The following is a 21,287-nucleotide window of genomic DNA, read 5'->3' as shown; positions in this document are numbered from 1 at the left end:
GTTTCAGTTATTTTTTTTTCAAATGACCTGATTATTATCATATTTCATCATTTTTCTATTTGTTTAACATGTGTTAAGAAATTTAATAAATAATAATATTATGATTAATGAATTAATAATTAATTTTTATTATTTCCTTTTAATCGCGAGCAGGTTAATCTCGCATTTTTACGCAGAGACAAGTAAAAGAATTAAACTACACATGTTCAATCAAAAAATATAATAATTTTGAATAGTTAATAAACAAAAAGTTTAAATTAAGCCTCAATTGAAAATATTAAGAGAGATTTCCTATATGGTTAAACCTTAAAAATATTACGCTTAAAAGATAAGCACTTGAGCATTTCTTAATCAGTTATCCGAAGTAGGAGGCACTTTTCCTCTTGGATTTATATACATGTATTTACTTTCAAGTACATTATTGATATAAAATCAGTGATGTAATCAATTGCAAGCATACAGCTCCCATTTCTCATTCTCAGAATGAAATTAACTCTATTTTCAAGGGCCTAAGGCACCGAATTAGAAGACCCCACTTCATTATTTTGAATGTAGTTATATATACATTATTGATATTGAATGGACAATCTTATGCACTGTCCCCATCAATGTGATTTATGCATACAATTTCCTACGCTTAGTTTTATACATCAAGAGCCATCAATAATTCATCTCAGATGCACCCTTGCCACATGCATATACTATCACCTTCCCTTTTGATGCAACAATGTTACATTTGTACCCTTTTATTCTTTATCTTGGATTTCCTTTCTTTCTATTATTGCCTTTCTTATGCATGCATGAACTATAGTACCCTGTGGGAGGATGTCAAGAAGACTTCACTACTGTCATGTAGTTTTTATTGTCTGATGAGAGTTAGTCCCACCTTCCTACCATGACAGAAGAGAAATATCAAACAAAAACTTTCACTTTCGAGGTTGACTTCACTTTGGTGGGGAGGATCCACATGGAACATAAACTCATTTAATGATAATCCACTTAAGAGAAACTGAAAATGAAACGCACATAGTTTTCTGCATAATCACTGTAATGGCATTTATGATTTCTTGGCCATATGTACACCATTCACGTAAATAATTGACACGCATCCTTGAGTCGCTTTCAGAGATAAAAACAAAAGTCTCTCATTATATTTGATTTTATGAATTCTAAATAGATTAATAATATTCATCTAAGATAAGATTTCCGTACATTATGCTATGCCCTCTTGTCTTTGTTCATGAATTGGTGTTTTATAATTGATCCTAGAAAAAATCCTTGCCCTTTAGGACCATTTTTCTCCTGGTCTTTGGCTCCTCCCACAGAAATCAAAAGAGATAGACAATAAGGAGGGAAAACACACACATAGATCTCTTCACTGATAAGATATTATCTGTTTTAGATCAGAGTCTTACAGATTTGTTTTTGATACCACTCCAAAAGTCTCTTACCAATAGAATTACATGTCCGTTTATTATTTTATCTTCTGTAGAACTTTGTTTGTATGCTAACATAGACAACAATACTGAAGTTGTAACATGGCCCAATGGTTTTGACTCTGTGAAGGGTCCAGAAAATAGCTAGTGTTGTGTTAAACTTACATTTTTTGTTTACCATTTTATGCAGAAAGTGGTACTGCAGATGTTGTGTAAGATCATTTTGTTGGGATGAGAAATTTGATTTCAGTTTTGTGTAAGATCATTTTGTTGGGAGAAGTGAACTATTTTAACAATTCTTTGAACCTGAAAGAACTGAGTCAATTATTGATATTTCATGGGCCATTCAGATTTTATATTTATGAAAGTTCACTTTCACTAGGCTGTTCTAGGTTGGGCGCATGCAATCATTGACTTGCATTTGCTACTAGCGACTTTGAGAGACCTTATAACCGTACTTAGGTCAATCTTTCTGATGCATAAAAAGTAAATTTTCCGTGTTTGATGGAAGTGAAAAGAATAATAACAAAAGGACATCCGTTATAGATAATAACAGTTCTAAAGTACTGCACATGCATGCAAGTAACTGCAAAATCTGGTTTTTAGCAGAGTAACATACTTTTAACTTTGCATAGCTTCCACAGTTACTAAAAGTGTTATTGCTAAATTGATACGAATGATCATAATTTTAACATTACTGGAGCATGTAAAAGATGGTCTTTTGACAGAAATTTACAGTGATAGTAAGTAAATTGTAGTGTTGATGCTTTTTATGCATACACATCTTGTATTATTAGCAATCTTTTGAAGTAAAAAAAGAAGTAAAGAGAAAGTGTACTGTAATCAGTAATTCTCTCCATCACCTTCTACCTTCTACTAACACAGATTGGTTGTATTCAAGTATGGAAAAAAGCCTCTAACAAACAAAATATAGATAAATAAAAAGAATAAGAATAAGATCGTACCATGTTTGTACTTTAAGTTTATGGGAATAATATCTATATATTATTTTTCTCAGCAATCAGTGAGTAACCAACCTTTTGGCTGAGCTGATTTCTGATGGTACAATTTGCTGTCTGGCTAATTCAATCACAAATCCATTTTCAATTATTTAGAATACTGTTGAACAATAGAGAACAACCACAGTTCAACAGGCTTTCTTACCACTTGTTGGCCAGACAATGATATAAACACTGATAACAGACAACTAATTAAACATGTTGCTATAAACATAGTACTGACATTCTTCTTAATATGAATCTCTGGTCTTAAATCACTTGTCTGTTTGCATTCATATCACTAATCTTTTCTTTAATAAAACAATAGGAACTATCACATCTACTCTGCATTAATTCTCTTTAGCACGTCAAACAACTCTAAGTACTTCTGCTATCAATCATGTGATGTGAGTTGTCTCATAATAAAAGATTGTTTCCTTTTCACCCAATTAAGATCAATCCTATATTCCAGAATACAACATTGTCCAAATTTATTTCTATTCTGGTGTATCACATCATATTGTTAAATCCTATGGCTTCATTTTAAACAAGAAATTCATGTTCAGAGCTTGCTCTTTGGTGAGATCAAGCATAAGAAGAGATATAATAGTGCAAAATTTCAGGAGATTATATATTACATACAACTAAAGCTGAAAAGGATAAAGACCTCACAAATGATAACTAGGCCTCCCTAAGAATGAAAAGAAGAAGAACACTGTTGTTTGTTACTAAGTTAAACCATGACTAATTGCCGTTGAGCTTCAATTCTTAGATCTTCCTTCATCTTTCTAATGAAATCTTCAAATTTTTTATTCAACTCCTCTGTGCTCAGCATGTTGCTTTCTTCTTCTACATGTTCTTCTTCCTCTTCTACGCTCTCTTCAATCAGAATGTAATCAACTTCTGACCCTTTATCTTGGTCTCCATCACCTACATCCAGTTGTTCAGTTTCTTCATCCAGCTCCTCCTTCTCTGCTTTCAAAACTATGCAACTTCCTCTTTCTAGTCCTTCATCTACCACAATTATCTTCTCCACGTTTTCTAGTACTTCTTCTTCAGCACAGTTTTCCCTTTCTTTTACTTTCTCTGCTGCAGCGTTCTTATGCTGATCAGGCTCACTACTTTGCACCACGGTTTCTGTTATCTCCAACATTAAATCGCTGGCCCCAGTAACCGAGAACTGGGATTGTGAACCATCATCTTTTACAAACGTAGAAGGCTTATCATCAGAACTAGACCGGGAGAGAGATTTGGTGATACCAACAAATACAAGGAGACCATTGCAGAGGAGAAACATGCTGTTCTTGTCTATGTTGTGGGTGAAGAGTTGGGAAGGGAATGTAGAGAAATAGAATTTGAAGTAATGGAGGAAAACAAGCAAGGAAGAAGGTGAGAAGAGGAAGGAACACACAGATACTGAAACGAATAATTGAGTAAACACAAGTAGATAGTAATGAGCCTTTAAGCTTTGAGTGAAGGCTGTTATGGTTTGGTTTTTAAGTTGATCCATAGTGTGCTAAAAAGAAAGGAAAGGAAAGGGTTGGTGACAGAGTTTTGTATGAGATGGTGTGGTTGGTGTATGGGAGTGACCTCCTTATATAGAGTGGTGTGTGATGATTCTTCTGTTTTTTTGTTTCCTGAAATGCCCTTGGATGGCAAATAATTGTGACGCATATGGCATATTAGGCTCAGCTGGTGTTCATGGACAGTGCCATAAATGAAGATAACTACATGCAGAGTGAGAAGCCAGTTGTCTAAGTACTGTTTGTAAGAGATATTGACATTGTTTTCTTCATGTTCACCAATTTGAGGTTTCCATGGCGCAATTTCACAGTTGTTGATAAAAGGATGGAATTTTAATTCAACTTTACAAAATTAGCTACACTTCTGTCGTGTTGAGGTATATACTAAGGCTTTGATATCAGATTAAAAAATAGAATCTGATAAAATATTAAGAAGTAAATTCTAATATTAATTCACTTCAATTTAAAATATCATATTTGTATTTGTGGTAATTTGGTCTTATCTTTACACATAAAAGAAATCTCCAGAAGAAAATGATTAACATTTGGAGAATGGATGATGTCAGATTGAAAAGTTTTACTGTTTCGAGTAGTTCTGCAATTATATGTTGTTTGAGTTTTCCAATGTAAGGAAAATGAAAAGAAGAAACATGAGACAACCTGTGCTTAGAAAGAAGAGAAAGATAGACATGCATGGAAGGTGCAGTTCTAACATGGACTCTAGTTTTTGATATTTTGGCATTTCTAGAAAGCTTTAACATTGATCTACGTTTCTCCAAAGAGAGTTTAATCAAGCTGAAATGACATAAGATTAGTGTCAAAATTTTATGAACAAACATCTCTACAGTTTGAACAGATAAAACACATTTGGTAATTAATCACTGTTTCATTAGTTTTAGAAAAAATTCCCACCATATAAAATTAAACAACATTCAAATATACATTAATTTCCTGTATATTTTTAACATAAAATATCATATTTTTGGTTTCAAATAAATATCATTTCTTTTTATTTTAAATAAACCGTTTTAATTAATGATATCGTGAGTTAAATTTCGTTAAATAATGTTTATGATACAAAATAATGAAAGAGATAATCTGTATTTAATAATGTTATTTATAATTAATTTTTTTGTAAGGCGGTTTATATTGCAATAAGCGTCAACTAATTAATATTTAATAGAAAGAAAAAAAATGATTATTTGTTTCGTACATAAATATAAATAAAAAAAGCGTTTATACGAAGGAACGGAATAACACGTAGCCAAACAGGGTATAGTAGAAGCTGATGGGCGATTCTTTCTCAAGAGCGCAGGAGAAAAACCCTACTTGAACCTCTTTCTCTTGCTCTCTGTCACTGCTCACAAGAATCCAACTATGTCGTTGGGAATCCTTCGATCTCGCGCGATTTCATTCGTATCGAAGCGATTCCTCTGCACCAATACAGCTTCTGCTCCTCTTCCTCCTCCTCCTTCTCCCAATGCAGCTTCCGCTCCTCTTCCTCCTCCTCCTTCTCCCAGGCGCTGGAATTTCTTCAAATACGCCATCGTCGGTGCACTTACCGGAGCCACCGGCTTTGCCGGTTACGCTTCTTACGGTTCGTTTTTGTTTCTTTCCATTTTCGTTTTAGTGGTTTATGGTTCATGCATTCGTAGAATCTAAGTATCTTTTGCGTGTCTCTCTGTGTGTTCGTGTGTTACTTATTTCGAAATAGCCACTTTTATAGGTTAGGGTTGTTGTTCAATTGTATTAATCTGGAATTGATGTTAGTTGATTATTCTGTTTTTCTTTTGGATCGCGATGTTCAGCTTACAGCTTGGAGGAAATAGAAGAGAAAACGAAGTCCTTCCGTGAGTCTGCCAAACACACTGCTGTTGATGGAGGCACTGCGCTCGATGTAAGTTCTGACTCCTTTTCAAGCTGTCTTCGTATTCATTCTTCTTTGCTGAATCTGTGTTTTGATCTTATTATCTGGATTTGTTAGAATCATATTGCGGGTTTAATACCTAACCTGAATTTTGTTGATGAAATGGCCTTTTGGGTTGTTGTTTATTGCTATAGGCTGCATTGGCTACTAACTTTCACATTTGTGCGTAGAATTTACTTTGCCACCATTTAATTATTTTTTTTTTCTCTGTGGGTGCCTGGTCCTCCACTTTAACTTTCACATAATAGTTTGATTGGGATTCAGTGACACACTCTATAACACAAATTACTTTTGGTTAAAATTTATAGATAATTACAAAATCAAGAGAGACTCATTAAATAAGAAGTAAAACCCACAGAAAGTTTTGATTTTCAATAAATTTCAGCTAAAATAGAGTGTATTTAAAAGAGACTGTTGCCAACACTGCTCGTCATTTGATACAGTAGTTTTTCATTGTTCGTGTAAATCCTTTATTGATATTGGGTTAATTTCTGTTATTCTTCATCTTTTAAATGATCTCACACTGGACCTCACTGTTACATAGTTTTGGATTCTGGCTGATTTCGATATAATAGTTGTCAGTTTCTTCAGTTTAATATATCCTAAGGTGACATGTTCTAGTCCATGTTTGGTGCAGAAATTTCAAGGTTTGCTCTATTCAACTGCAATGGCCGGTGCGTTCTCTGAGCTTTAGTCTGTACATCACTTATCCTCTATTAGGGTTGTTCTGTTCATTTAAGTAAATGACTTATGCTAACTTATTGGTCATATTCAGATAAGCCATAGGTTCTGTGTAAGCTTTAGTCTGTACATCACTTATCCTGTATTAGGGTTGCTCTGTTCATTTAAGTAAATGATTTATGCTAACTTATTGGTCATATTCAGATAAGGCATAGGTTCTGTGTAATTATAGCCGTTATATGCCCTTACATATACTGAAGATATTTTTTTTGAAAAAAAAAAGTGGATGAGAATGTGGTATGTTATCAAGTTTCTTGCCACACCTATGAAGGGTGTGGGGGTAGGAAAATAAGAACTTAGGGGCAAGAACTTGCATTGTTGAGGAGCGTCACTGGATACAAATTGACATTGTGTGGACTTTTTTTGGGGGGAGGGTTGTGGTATTCAATTCCCAATTCGTTATAAATTTGTATGCCTTTGTTATTAATGACATGCTTATTCTTTTTTACGTGATACCCCAGTGCCTACTAAAGCAGTGGAGTTTTATTTGGATTCAAGAAGGCTGATTGAAGAACTAGTTCAGGTATGTTCTTGCTTTTTAGTATGCTGATTTGGTTTACAATTGTCATTTAAAGATAATCTATTTCTTACCTTGTTTAATATGGTACTCTGGCTTCTTTTTAGAGTTATACTGAACCATACACGGACAAGCTACTTCCTGATTTGCTTCCTCAGGAGCAACATGTGTTTACTCTTGTTCTTGATCTGAATGAAACATTGATTCACTACATTTGGACGGTAAGATGTCTACTGTACCCACTTTTTCTTTGCTAGGTAGTGTTATGCGTTTTTGAGGGACAATTCCGTTTATGAGAAGTGCCATCAGGCAGCACCACAGCAGCATTTTCTTTTCAACTCACTATTTTGTATTGGTTGAAATTCATGTGGGATGCACTAATCTCTTGGAGCCAATGAATTTGATACTCGTGAATTTCAACCAACAGTAAAGAGTGTGCTGCTTTGCGTACATTCCTCAATTCTTTATGTACTTTGTGTCACAAAAAATGCATTGGATCTCTTATTGCATTGCTGCGGTCCTTACTATGACTATAATATTGAATTTTACTTTCATATGGTATGTAAAGCGAGATACAGGTTGGCAGACTTTCAAAAGACCTGGAGTTGATGCCTTCTTGGAACATTTAGCTCAGTTCTATGAAATAGTAGTGTACACAGACGAACAGAATATGGTAATCTGATTCTGCTCTATATTCTCTATACTTTCCCCTGTATAAGATTTCCTTACATTTGTTGATTTGTGCAGTTTGTTGACCCTGTTATAGAAAGGCTGGATACCAAGCATTGCATTAGATATAGGCTGTCAAGGCCAGCTACTAAGTATCAAGATGGGAAACACTTCAGAGTATGTTTTTATGTTCTTATAGTATTGTCTCTCAAATTATACATATAAATTCCTGTGAAAGGAGTATAGCCAATCATGGCAAATAATAAGAACAAGTATCTTGGCGATATTGCATCTTTATGTGTATAATATAATAATAGTAATAGATAATTTTACTTACATCTGAAGAATGTAAACAGAAAATATACGGTTTTATTATGATACGTTACTTTTGCTTTTCTGGATATTCTTTTAATGAGATATTTTTCCCTTTTTCCATCCTTTGCTTGGCAGGATCTTTCTAAACTAAACAGAAATCCAGGAAAAGTCCTTTATTTAAGCGGCCATGCTCTGGAAAGTTGCCTGCAGCCTGAGAACTGTGTCCCCATTAAGGCATGGCAGCAGCAAGATATAGATGACACGGCCCTTTTGGATTTTATACCATTTCTTGAGTGTAAGCATTCCTTTAAGATATGTTGAAGAATGAGATAATGTTTGAATTATAATTTTTTATTTTCATATCACTCCTTCAGTGTAACTCTGTTCCCTTGAGATGTAATTATCAACAAATTCATGCTTGAAATTATTGTGGTGACTTTAATGCTTATAAAATTTGCATTGCCTTCTCCTATATCTATTTGCAGTTGTTGCCCGTAGTAGTCCATCTGATATAAGACCAGTGCTAGCCTCTTACGAAGGATGTGATATTCCCAGTGAATTTATCAGGCGTTCCAAAGAGCATCAGAGGTAACATTTAATCTTTTAGCAAACCTTGAAGATTATACTATTTTTAGCATTTTCTTAATTTTAAAATAAAAAACTAATGAAAGCAGTGTATATAATTTTTATAATTATAATGAACACGTAAAATTAATAACAAGAGAGCAAGTCAAACATGTTCTTGATGGCATTTGGTTTGTGTTCAATTGTGTTTTACCGATAGTTATGTGAATGTAGTGTTGTTTTCAATTTTTAAGTAAATGACGAAACTAAGCTTTTGTTGTTATTTGATTTTCCTTTGCATATCTTTGAAAACAAGAAACAAAATGAAAACAAGAAACAAAATGAAAACAAAGTGGCATTTACGTAATTGTCATTGAAAATATCTACTCTAAATGAAGCAGGAATTAAACCTAATGCACCTTTACTTGTCTGGTCTAATTGCATTTCAAGTTCGCAGGGTTTTTTTGCATCAAGTTTGAGGATATTTCTATCTTTCCTTTATGTTAATGTGGCACAAGGGATGGTCTTGAGCATGGATGCTGAAGTTAGAGTGTTGTTGTATTTTCTTGTTTTCTGATCCATCTATCAGAGCACGGTTTATATTACACAATGGGATTTTGGGAGTGGGAAACAAATGGGGTGGTTTTCATAGATATTATAATTTATAATTGCTGTCTCCCCCCATCCCCACCCGCACCCAACCCAAGTTTTGACCATTTTATTTAAGGATTTGGGTGCATTGAGATAGTCTGTACTAGATGTTACGAGCTTCAAAATATTCCCATAAGTGTTGGATGTGAAGTCAAACTATATTTGTTGGGTAGTTTATGTATATCCCCATAAGATTGTGATGAAATTGCTGTTCAATCATAGAGATTGAGTTCGTGTTGGTGGATGAAGGTTCTTTTTGTGCTTTTAGTTGATACATTGGTAATTTATCCTGTTCTGTTTGGCTAACATTTTTACTCTGGGTGTTTCCAAATGATGCAGGAGAATGCAAGAACAGAAGCATCGTGGTCGTTTCTGGAAATAAGATGGCCAGTTTCATTGCAAGTCTATAACAATTCTCCTTTTTGTTGGGGCTAGCAAATGAGATTGTCAATTTCATTGCAAGTCGATTGATCAGTTTTCCATTGATTTTGAGGTCACTGCGAGTTGACGAGTTATTACGTACAATAGAGAAAATGTAGGTTGTTTTATGGGAGTCTTGCAACCCATGTCTTTGAACCATTATTTTTTTGCCTGTTGTAATTTTGTTGCTGGAAAGCACGTATCAATTTAGGTGAATGGAGTTCCTTTTCACCTGATGAGTTTTTGATGCCCGAGCAAGGTTATTAATCTTTACTATATTTGCTCAGAATTGGCCAATGGATTCAATTGCACAGTTTTTACAACTGACATAATAGAAGATCTTACCCGATCGAGTTATAGTTCATTTAGTTGGAACTTTCTCTTGTCACCTGTTCAGGGTATATCATTTTTATTTTGAACATTTGATGCTAGTTGCTTTCGTATGAGTATTAATTATTCCTTCAATTTCATATTGAATATCGATGTAGTAATAAAAAACGGTTTTCATTTTGTCTGAGCTTTATAATTTCCAAGAAAATATTGGAAGTTTTTATTTTTATTTTTCACTTTAGAGGAAGAACGTAGTGATTATTGAGATACGACTATAAAATGATAGGTCATAGATGTTAAGTTCTTTGATAGTCATCAGGGAGAATTACTTGTATTGTTCTTTCAACTATTTTTTTAAATTTAGTTCTTTTATTTTGTAAAATGTCTTTTTTAATATTTGGAATTAAATGGTGTAATGATATTGATGATAGCAATTAAAAAATAAAGTAGGCTTTTAGTCTTATTGGGATTAGTGTTTTTTAATTCGCTGATCAAAGATTTTAATTTTTTAATTATTTAAGTACGTCAAATGTCTATTTTAATATTTTACGATAAATAATAATTCTTTTAAAATGATCATTATTCGAATTATGAGTAAATCTATACATATTTGAAATAAGATAACATATATGTTTCCTATCTCGGTCTGATCTATTAAACATTTCGTTCCATTTCGCGTTCCAAGATAATAACATAGATTATTTAATTTATTTAAAGTAAATGGTCCTCCCACCAATCATTTTTATTTTTCCTTCTTCACAAGCCTTTTATTTTCATCCATTGTCCTTCTGATTTTAGTGCATTCAATAGAAGCATAGCAGGGTACCAAATAACATGTCAAAGATAGTGCTTTCATTTCATGGCAAGTGCTGCTTCAAGTATTAACAAGGGTAGGAGCACATCAATATTCTCTATTACTATGATACAGATTAAGCATATGGGAGCCTGTACGTACTCTAATCACATATCACACATACACATAAAAAGCATTCAATATGTGCGATATGTAAGATAATTAACAAGTACAAAACCTAATCAATTATATAATGCATCGGAATGCTATAGTCTGAGCCACTGGTCTCCATGTATGAAACTCTTCTGCAGGAAAGGCACTGCTTCATCATAGCTGAATGATTTTGACCAAGCTGCCCTGTTGCTTCTATCTGCTCCTTTTCCATTGCATTCATACTCCCCAAACACTGCAGTCCTGAAATTCCATATATATATTCTGTACATCAATTCTGTAATGCAATAATACTGTCATATCTCAACAAAGAACAAAGTTACTAAGTCGTATTTTTTATGTAATCTCTTTAATTATAATAATATCTCACTTCTTTCTATCTGAGTGATTCCAATCTGACCACCCTTCAGGAATAATAATGCCATCCATATTACATTTGGAGTATATAATTCTAGAGTAGTTCCCCCACGCTCTGCCAAGGTATACTCTGCCACTTCCTCTGATACTGCACCCCACAAAAGAAAAACCTGTGTCTTCAGTTGCTGAATTCCTATGATGTGCTGCTATCGCTCCAAAGTTGTCTGCTATTGACTGAAGAAGGCAATTCTGCTCCATCGCTCTCAAGGGTCAGAATTAAATTAATTTGGTCACTAGAAAAAGGAAGGCTCATCTTATATTATTACCTCATACAGTGATTTTGCATTGCCAAAGATAAAATCAACTTTTCCTAGGATGTGGCACTTTAAGAAGTAATGGCTTCCTGTGTTGTCTAAGAGACTGTCCTGTGCTCCCTTAATCCTCACTTGATAGAACATGGCTCTTGCACTGTTCACCCTCAGTGCCACTCCTTGCATCCCTTTCACACCAGCCGTTGCAATCACTGAATTCTGCACACAAACATTGGTGTTTGACATGATCCAAATTGTACTTGTCATGTGTAATGTAATGCAGTCACTTTTCCACAGTCATCCAATGTTTGCAATTGAATGAATTTGGATGTGTTTCAGGTTGCTTGAGTAAGAAAACAAGAGTAGTCCAATTTTCATCTGATAAATTGTAATGAATGTGTTGAAAATTTTATACAAAAAATGTGTTCTTACCTCAAAAGTGACCCCACTTGCACAGAAATAATCTGAGTCCACTCCAACTGTCGCTGTATCAAAGGTGCCCAATGCTTGGCCATTTGTGCCTTTATCAGATGACTTACTGTTCCAAGTAATAACAGGAGTTGCTGTTTGGTTTCTTTTCCCTATGAATGATACATAAGGCTTGCTCACAGGCACACGCACTTTCTCTCTGCAAATATTGCATACAAACAAAAGGGTATACAAAATCATAAGTAAAGTTTTCATTGAAAACATCAACCAAATCCCAGCTTCATTACCCAAAATATAACATTGTGCTTTCAAAAGAAGAAGAATAGGCATTATAGAAACAAGGCTTTTGATTAGAACTGAATTATAATGACACAATGGTGATGAAATCTAACTTTGAATATGACAAAACTGCAATTTTAGAAGAAAAACATCACCAAAGCTAGCGTGAGTGATTACTGACCTGTAAACTCCTGGATAAATGTAAATTTTCACCCTATGTTTGTTATTAACAGGAACCATATCCACGGCACCTTGAACAGTTTTGGAGTGCCCCCAACCATATTTGTTAACAATAATAATTCTAACATCATCATGGCGCTTTAAGGTTAACCTTTGCTCATCCACCTGCAAATCTTCCCAACTGATGTAGTTCCTAATACCACCATAACCATTTTCATCTTCTGCTATAACCACATGAACCCCCGTCAAGAAAACCGTCACAAACAAGAACACAACTCCGGAAGACACCAACTGCATCGTCATCATTGTGTTCCCACAAAGATTAAGAAACCAAGCATATGAAGAAGGAGAGAGGGTGTGCGTGTGTCAAAAATGTTGGGGTGTTATTATAAGATCAAAGTGAGAAAATGAAACTCCAAACGAGAACAAAAAGCTTGTGTTACTGATGAATATGTGGAGTAACGGTTTATTTTTAGAGTCGAGGCGTGGAGTAGCTGATAGCAATAAATGTGAGAGCGTTATGGTGATATATATGTATATATATATATATATACACGTTCCAATCCTAGTAAGCCATGCAAATCGTTTTTATGAAACATCTAAGAAAATAAACATAGGTTCGTTTCTGGGTTTAGTACAAGGAATTTAGACAACCTTGTCTATGTGACTGTAGTTTTCTTGTCTTTTTCTTAGCATAAACGTTGAATAAATAAGACTTTGCCAAATGCAGAAGAAAGAGTGTTGGGTAACTGAAAGTGTACTTCTTTTTAAAGTTTATCCTTTTTTAAAGTTTATCATATAAATGAACAGAACGTGTGCTATATGGTGTGAAGTGATGAAGGCAACGTAAGAGCAGTTGAAAGATTCATGGGATGCAAATTTTTTAGTGTAACTTCCCAACTATACCACCTTTTTTCCTGAATCTTTCTTTTCTTTTGCTTCTTCTTTTCCCCTCCTTTATACATAAATAAAAAAACTAATATATATATATATATATATATATATATATATATATATATATATATATATATATATATATAGTAACCGTTACCACCTGTTAAGAAAAAAATTAAACATTTTGAAATATTTTGCATGTGGGTAATATTTTCCTTTTCTTTTTTTTCTTCTGTAACAGTGCTCTGGATGTTTGATTTTCATGTGGTTTGAGCTGGGATTTTCAAGTTATGGTTCAGATACCAGTGTGAATGTTTAAGTGTTGTTATTGTTTTGCAAAGTATATGAGTTGAGATGATGTCAAATTAATGAGAAAAATGGCAGTGAAATTATCAATTTATGTATGATTCTTAATATAATATTTGGTTAAGTTAAAGTTTAAAATGAAGATACATATAATAAGGTGCAATGATGAGTGATGGTGTTTGAGTTTCATGATCCTTTCAGCTTTCATAATGAAAACTATTAATAATCTCTCTCTCCATCTCATGCTTCTATAATTGGCAGTTACGTAAATGAATTAGAATGATAAATGATTTTGTAACTGTTTGTACAAGAATTCTAAAATAACACTTTCGTATTTTAAATGAACAGAATTTGGTAGATGGTATGAAATGATGAACCAGAAGATAATAACAGCAGTAAGAACGGTTGAAGATTCGTTAATATTGTTTATGATTTTTTCACCAATTTTACTAATGTTATATATGATTCAAAGACTTTCAATGTTGAATGTTTGATATTATCAAGTGCATATATACTTGAAGAATTATGTTATTGATGTATTCTTTAATTAAAGAATTATGAATTTTTCTTTTTATATATAAAGATTGGACGGTTATATACTTTTTAATTTAATGACAGATAAAATTAGTGAATTAGAAAATGACAAAAATAATTTGAAAAATATCATATCGCTTTTAAACAGTGATACAAATAAAAAAAAATACAAAATGATATTATGCAGGAAATAAAAATTGCAGTGTGTATGCATGGCATGTACTTATTTGTAGTACGTTCTTCTCAATTTATCTTGTTTAGTCTTAATATTAAATAAATGGTTTAATGTCTCTGTAGATCCCTATTTTCGTCCAGAATCTTAAATAGGTCCTTTTCTTTTTCGGCGTCTCAATTGGGTCCTTATTTTTGTAAAATTGAATCAAATAGGGACTTTCCGTTAAATTAGACAAACGCCGTTTAAATTTGGAGTACGTGGCACAGTCAATATATTATTTTAATAATGTGGCAGTTTATACATGATTAATGTGTATTTTATAATTTTTAAATTTAAAAATTAAGGGTAAATTGGGAAAAGGAAATTAAAGGCAGTGACTTTTTCTGCAATTGAGGAATGAAATTAGGGTTCGTGAGAGAAAGTTGAAGGAGGCGGAGCCGACGGAGGATTTGAAGTTCGCCTTGGAGGATCTTCCAGCAAGCTGGTTCTCGAGGTCAGCGAGTGTTCTGAGATGTTGTTGCGGAAGAGAAGGATGAAGGAGGCGTGCTTGGAGGCGAGGAGATTGAGGTAGAAGGTCTTGAGGAGTGTGTGGCATGGGTCGGTGGTGCCCTGGAAGACGCAGACGTGGTAGCCGCTAGCGAAGGGGGTGGAAGGCAAGCTCATATGATCTCCTCTGTCGAGTTCACGACTGCGAGGCAAAGGCAAGACGTCTCACGCTGACGACGTTGACAATCCCATCTTTTCCCTTTGTTAGGTTTTCAGGTTTTCTTCCTTTAAGGTATGAGTTTTTTTTCTTCTCTCAAGGGTTTTCAGATGATGAAATATTTATGGATCTGGTTATGTGTTGTGCTAAAATTGTGTTATGGACGCCGCATCTCTTCCTCGTCGCATTCATGCTATGTTTGTCTGATAAAATGTTTTTCTTTCGAAAGGAGTAAAAAGTTGGGGTTTTGAATTTTTGTTGTGGTACTTGTAAATGTAATGGTATTGTTTGCTGAATTGTGTTATGGACGCCGCATCTCTTCCTCATCGCATTCATGCTATGTTTGTCTGATAAAATGTTTTTCTTTCGAAAAGAGTAAAAAGTTGGGGTTTTGAATTTTTGTTGTGGTACTTGTAAATGTAATGGTATTGTTTGCTGAATGTCTTTGGTTGTTCTCTATGAGCATTTGGATGCTTATACGTGTTTTAATTATTTATTATCAATTATTTTTATTTAGTGTTTATTATAACGTTAGTTTGTTACTGGTGTTATAAATTGCAGACTATGTGATTGTGGTAGTTACAAGAGTTTAATTTTTGAGAAGTTGGTTGTTCTTCGTTTCAGATTCTGGAAAAGTTTTTTTTTTTCTGCCATGGATGCTTGATTTGGTTAGCGGAGAAAACGAAGAATAACATTCCAGGAATAATTTGGTTACTGGAGAAGATGAAGGATAGTATTTCAGGAATAATGTTTGGTGCTGAGAGTGTTTTTTTACCTTTCCATGTATTCTATGAAATAAGATGACCATTTTGTCCTCATTTAAATTTTATTTTCCCTCTTTCCACTCTATTTTTTAATTCAAAAATTAAAAAATTACACTTCACATACATTCTTAATGCCATATCATTTAAAAATACACAGTCAGCATGCCACGTAATGTCCTAATTAACGCCATCTTCTCAACTTAACGGAAAGTCCCTATTTGATTCAATTTTACAAAAATAAGGACCCAATTGAGACGCCGAAAAAAAAAAAGGACCTATTTGAGATTCTGGACGAAAATAGGGATCTAGAGAGACATTAAACCTAAATAAATTAACTTTAAGTTTTCAAAATTATCTGACATCCACTAAACATATTTACGGCAATATCAATATAATATTTCAAAAGATAATTATTCCTAAAATTACACAACAGATATAGTGAAACAAATGGACGGGAAAAGAGTTAAGTTACGTCTGTATGAACTTTATAATGATAAAAATAAATATAAATAATATTCAAATTTAATTATAGATATTTTTTATTTATTTTATATATTATTTTTATTTATTTAATTTAAAAAGATTACCAAACTTAAAGAAACGATTAATTTTAAAATATTCACTTAAAAAATATAGATACGAGAAAGAAATATCTTTTTGTTATTATATTACTCAATACCTTTCAAATATATTTTTTTCCTAAAACTGACAGTTGAATTAAACTTCCCTTTATGTAATTATAAATACTGTATGTTAACATAAAATCCTTTGATGCCTCGTCTGTATACATTAAAATTAATATAAAATCTATTTTTAAAATATATCAAAATATAAATAATTTGATTATTCTATTGCTATTGTTCAATTTTATATTAATCATAAATTAAACCTAATTACTTGATAAAAGTAACTTAATGAGAACACTAATTTTGGTGTAAGGAATTAATGGAATATTTTGCATTATTATATCAAATTTATTTTTCTTCAAACTTTTATTTTAAAGTTAGATTTCCAAATCTTCCAAGTCTTTTTTAAACCTGAAAAAATTAGTTTCCAAAAAATATTATTTTCTAATAATGTTCTTTTGCGAGTATTATACTAATTGGGAAAAAATTAGGAAAAAAGAAACAAATTTACTGATTGAATAAAAAATAACTTTGACACGTCATCATTTAATCCCAGTAACATATCTAAAATAGCAATCCAAATTTTACTAGTGAAAATTACATAGCAAAATTTACAAGATATATTCATAATATTAAATAAAGTCCTTCTTTTATAACTAAAAACTTAAATATATAATATCTATTCAAAATAAAAATTACTAGAAGTGACATATACATAATAAGATAAATTATAGGTATGAAATTCTAAACTTGTTCTCAATATCAACACCTTCGACTCAACGTTCTTCCTCTTTATATTATATGTTATCTTTTACTTTTCTGAGATTTATCGTCATCACAGGTAAATAATATTACACATAAGAACAAACATGAATTTCATTAAGAAAAGTTTGTGTCAAGATACATAATTTAATTTAGAACATTTTAAGATGAAATTAAGTTACTGTGACATGACTTATATTAAAAATAAATTAAAGTTAAATCATATTGACACAGTTTAAGAAATATATTGAACTGAAGTCATATTCAACTTGAAAATGTTCTTGACTAAAATTATGTTATTTTAACACAAATTTTTCATATAAAATCGTGTAAAGATAATATAACTTATCCATATCCACAATTATTTTAAAAATTACCTACTTTAGTAAATTTTAAAAAAGAATTACTGGAAAAAAAAAACAAAACAAAGAGGCTTCTATAGTCTAAGCCATCCATCTCCATATATGTAGTCTCTGCTCAGAAAAGGCTCAGCTTCTTCTCTGCTTAGAGCTTTCGACCATTCCACCCTCTCACTTCTGTTTGATCCTTTTCCTGAACACTCATACTCTCCAAACATTGCAGTCCTGTCAAAACCAGAAAAAAGAAAACAATTTCAAAATATTGTTCTGTTTTTTTCTTTTTTTTGCAGTGATTTTCAAATTCTATTTTTCTTTTTCACATGATTTGTTATGAGCATTTCCAAGTTTTGAAGATTCTGCAATTTTTCACAGTATGAAATTGGGAGTGATCTTCAAACTCTTGAAGATTTCTAACAGCATTTTCTTGTGATATAATATAACAATTGAGATGATCTAAATGTGAGCTGAAATTATATACCCTTGTCTTGATGGATCACCCCAATCGCTCCATCCCAAGGGATTGATAACATCATCCATGTCACAGTTTGAATAGATTGTTGTTGCATAGTTCCCCCATGCTCTCCCAAGAAACACACTACCACTTCCTTTGATTGTGCAATTAACAAATGAAAATCCTGTATCTTCATCTTCTGAGTCTCTGTGATGAGCTGCAATTGCTCCCCAAAACTCAGCTACAGAGTATAGAACACACTCCTGCTTCCACCCAAGTGTCAGAAAAATGATTTTGCATAAACTGTTTGTGAAGAAGGAAGTAAACCATAAAAATGGGGGAAGTTATTTACATGAAACAACGATTTAGCATTGCCAAATATAAAATCAACAGATCCTTGAATGTAACTTCGATAGAAATAATGGATTCCTGTGTTATCAAGGAGGGTGTCTTGCTCCCCCACAAGCCTAACTCCATAGAATACAGCTTTATCACCGTCTACACGCAATGCTACTGCTTGACGTTTATCTGCTTCTTTATCTACCAAATTCTGCAAAACAGGTAGAACAAAATAAATAACCTTTAAGAAATCAACTTTAAATCTAACTTAATTAAGTCTGTTTAATCAGACATTGTTTAGTAACATGATTCTTCTGAAAAAATAGCTAACTCTATCATACTTCTAGTTCTGATATCTATTACGATTGAATAATAATGCTTACTTCAGTTCGAATTGCAGCAATTAAGTTTTCCAAGAAGAAAAGAATCCATTTGTAAGATGTAGTTAGTTCTTAATTATTACCTGAATTGTAAGAGCTGTTGCGCAGAAAAAATCAGATTGTACCCATACAGTTGCTGTACTAATTGTGCCCATTTCTTGGCCGTTGGAGTCTTTGTCTGATGCCTTTGTACTGTTTGTGATAATAACTATGCCAATGCCATTACCTATAGCCGCTATATTTGCATTCATAGTTATGTTAGGTTTACCTATTAATGAAATGAACGGCTTGCTTTTCGGCACATGCACTCTTTCTCTGCATAAGTTAATTGCGTGCCACCAAAACATTCATTACTGCACATTTCATTATCATAACATAACAATCACTTAATGAAGATCTTGGGTAAGTCCAATAACTCTTTTTAAAAACAAAGACATGAACTTTGCTTTACATTTAAAAGTAAAAATATGCAAACGATCATCAACAAAGTCACCCAAAACCTCCCCCTCTGATATCACTGTTAGGTCTATCGAGAAAAAGGTTTATCGGGAGACACAATACTAATGAGATCTCAACCCAACCATATAAGGAATTGACATCACTCTTTATCCAAAACCTTAAAATAATGGATTAATGAGTCTTTTCTTTTTATAAGATGTTCTATTTTTCATTTTTCTTCAATATGAGACTTAGACTCACACTTGAATTTCTAAAACTGTGTTCATCTAAAAATATAATGAAACAGTAAAGAACTCATAGGATCTTAAGAGGCATGAGAAAAGTTACAGAAAATCTTAGCTATATGATGAAAATGAGTACAAAAAGTTGAACTGTTGTCACAAACCTATAAATTCCAGGATAAATGAATATCTTGACCCTCTGTGTGTTGTTTTGCGGAACCATATCTACAGCTGCTTGAACCGTTGTTGAATCTCCGTTACCATTTTGATCGACCACAATAACTCGACCACCAACGTTGGATGTTGTATCCTTTTCATCCACCATGAAATCATCCCACGTAATCACGTTTCCAGCATGATCGCTATCAGTATCACCAACACACTTCAACAGCAACACCAAGAAAACCAAACCTGATGATAATAACATCAACCTCATCTTACTCATTCCTCCTCCAACTACACTTTAATAACTTAATAATGTGATAAAGGAAATAATATGGAAGGATTTGAATTCTAGGGAGTGAGAGAATTGATAACACTAAGAATGAGAATGAAGAGATTGATGAAGAGAATCATGCATGAAATGAACCTCAAAGGAGTGATTTTGTTGGTCTGGTTTAAGTTTATAAAGAACTCATCAGCAACCAAAAGAGTTTGTACGAACACTGGATGGAATATTTTTATTGAAATAATTTCTGTGTATTAATTTGTGTGAAGCTGATTTGGTCAACATGCATGCATACATTCATATAGATGGTTACTATTAGGTTATGGGGACCAACCACCAAATTAACCTGTTTATTCACTTCACGATTTGGTTTCATACTTCAATTTATTGTATATTGAATTGGATTGCATTACAGTGCACGCAATGTTCAATGTGTCTGTGGTGGCTACAGTGAAAGATAGGGAAAAACCAATTCTCATAACTATCTTCCAATACCAAATATCGTTATGTCAATTATAGTATATCTGAGTTATTGTCAGTTTGAAGTTTAAAGAGAATGACTTCTTAGTAAAAAATTTAAGAAACCGAGTATTTCATTATTGGTCTTAAGAGCTTTCCAAAACACTCTTACATGTGTTATGGAAAGAGCTTTCCGGAACACATTGAAATTTTTTTGAAAAAAACTTTCAGAATAAGTTCTTTTAGCAGTTTTTTTCTCTTCTTCCTCTGCAATCACGGCGGCGGTGGTGACAGTTATTACGTGGTGCAATTGGGAATGATAATTGAATATTTTCCTTGAATTATGGGGTACAGGAAGAATTTTGATGGGGTGCATGAAACAATTCTCTTATTTATTTTGTAGTGTTATGCTCGGTTGGGCCAGATTTATTTGGACCTGGATCCACCAAGTGGGACATTATAAGTTTGGCCCATAAAGGGAAAATATAAAATAATGGATAAAATAAAATTATGCAAATTACTGACAACATAACTTGAATTCTAAAGAGTGTATTTGGGAAAACTGAAAAAAAATATTTAAATAATAAATTATATATACTAATAAATGTTATCGCAATGGTTTATAACTAGAATAAGTTTTTCCAGACAAATAAATATAATATTTAAACAAACAACAAAATGACTAATACATTTTTAATTAATATGCATTAATTATTATTCTCTATCAATGTCATATTTATGCTATATCTTCAGTAATGAACTATAAAATACTTTGAAAAACTTAATTTTAAGAACT

General features: G+C 32.8%; 4 protein-coding genes and 1 long non-coding RNA gene across 5 annotated transcripts; 2 read left to right on the top strand and 3 right to left on the bottom strand.

The window, feature by feature from the left end:
- Positions 1-2,993: 2,993 nt before the first annotated feature.
- LOC148204718 (uncharacterized) lies at positions 2,994-3,998 on the bottom strand. Its single transcript, XM_088103770.1, has one exon. It carries the CDS (start codon positions 3,942-3,944, stop codon positions 3,168-3,170), a length of 777 nt encoding a protein of 258 aa, XP_087959896.1. The 5' UTR covers positions 3,945-3,998; the 3' UTR covers positions 2,994-3,167.
- Positions 3,999-5,207: 1,209 nt separating this feature from the next.
- Positions 5,208-10,125, top strand: TIM50 (Haloacid dehalogenase-like hydrolase (HAD) superfamily protein). The gene is made up of 10 exons (XM_047321558.2): positions 5,208-5,554; positions 5,766-5,854; positions 6,522-6,558; positions 7,087-7,148; positions 7,250-7,363; positions 7,711-7,815; positions 7,890-7,988; positions 8,262-8,421; positions 8,612-8,714; positions 9,681-10,125. Exons 1-10 carry the CDS (start codon positions 5,335-5,337, stop codon positions 9,721-9,723), a joined length of 1,032 nt encoding a protein of 343 aa, XP_047177514.1. The 5' UTR covers positions 5,208-5,334; the 3' UTR covers positions 9,724-10,125.
- Positions 10,126-10,972: 847 nt separating this feature from the next.
- Positions 10,973-12,980, bottom strand: LOC124844444 (pectinesterase QRT1-like). The gene is made up of 5 exons (XM_088103766.1): positions 12,613-12,980; positions 12,156-12,351; positions 11,739-11,942; positions 11,426-11,661; positions 10,973-11,298 (listed from the first exon to the last, which is right to left on the bottom strand). Exons 1-5 carry the CDS (start codon positions 12,915-12,917, stop codon positions 11,151-11,153), a joined length of 1,089 nt encoding a protein of 362 aa, XP_087959892.1. The 5' UTR covers positions 12,918-12,980; the 3' UTR covers positions 10,973-11,150.
- Positions 12,981-14,621: 1,641 nt separating this feature from the next.
- Positions 14,622-16,041, top strand: LOC148204717 (uncharacterized). The gene is made up of 2 exons (XR_015783347.1): positions 14,622-15,298; positions 15,848-16,041. It is a non-coding gene; the product is annotated as an uncharacterized LOC148204717 (long non-coding RNA).
- A 1,636-nt stretch (positions 16,042-17,677) lies between these two features.
- Positions 17,678-20,156, bottom strand: LOC124831788 (pectinesterase QRT1-like). Its single transcript, XM_047305870.2, has 5 exons — positions 19,749-20,156; positions 18,988-19,219; positions 18,538-18,735; positions 18,213-18,448; positions 17,678-17,959 (listed from the first exon to the last, which is right to left on the bottom strand). The coding sequence occupies exons 1-5, from the start codon at positions 20,027-20,029 to the stop codon at positions 17,812-17,814; spliced, it is 1,095 nt and encodes a 364-aa protein (XP_047161826.1). The 5' UTR covers positions 20,030-20,156; the 3' UTR covers positions 17,678-17,811.
- Positions 20,157-21,287: the final 1,131 nt, after the last annotated feature.

The sequence above is a fragment of the Vigna umbellata genome, chromosome 1 (assembly GCF_029865625.1).
Source record: "Vigna umbellata cultivar VRB3 chromosome 1, Vumbellata_1.0, whole genome shotgun sequence".
Classification (NCBI taxonomy): Eukaryota; Viridiplantae; Streptophyta; class Magnoliopsida; order Fabales; family Fabaceae; genus Vigna; species Vigna umbellata.
Note: the sequence above shows the minus strand (reverse complement) of the source record. Positions and strands in the feature narration are given on the sequence as shown.

Coding starts and splice junctions, on each gene's coding strand:
- LOC124831788 (XM_047305870.2), bottom strand. CDS start 20,029: ATGAGTAAGATGAGGTTGATGTTATTATCATCAGGTTTGGTTTTCTTG. Junction 19,220..19,748: donor ATTTATCCTGGAATTTATAG/GTTTGTGACAAC, acceptor TAACTTATGCAG/AGAAAGAGTGCATGTGCCGA. Junction 18,449..18,537: donor ATGCTAAATCGTTGTTTCAT/GTAAATAACTTC, acceptor GGGTGGAAGCAG/GAGTGTGTTCTATACTCTGT.
- TIM50 (XM_047321558.2), top strand. CDS start 5,335: ATGTCGTTGGGAATCCTTCGATCTCGCGCGATTTCATTCGTATCGAAG. Junction 7,149..7,249: donor TGATTGAAGAACTAGTTCAG/GTATGTTCTTGC, acceptor GCTTCTTTTTAG/AGTTATACTGAACCATACAC. Junction 7,364..7,710: donor TGATTCACTACATTTGGACG/GTAAGATGTCTA, acceptor TGGTATGTAAAG/CGAGATACAGGTTGGCAGAC.
- LOC148204718 (XM_088103770.1), bottom strand. CDS start 3,944: ATGGATCAACTTAAAAACCAAACCATAACAGCCTTCACTCAAAGCTTA.
- LOC124844444 (XM_088103766.1), bottom strand. CDS start 12,917: ATGATGACGATGCAGTTGGTGTCTTCCGGAGTTGTGTTCTTGTTTGTG. Junction 12,352..12,612: donor ATTTATCCAGGAGTTTACAG/GTCAGTAATCAC, acceptor CAATATTTGCAG/AGAGAAAGTGCGTGTGCCTG. Junction 11,943..12,155: donor CAAGTGGGGTCACTTTTGAG/GTAAGAACACAT, acceptor GTTTGTGTGCAG/AATTCAGTGATTGCAACGGC.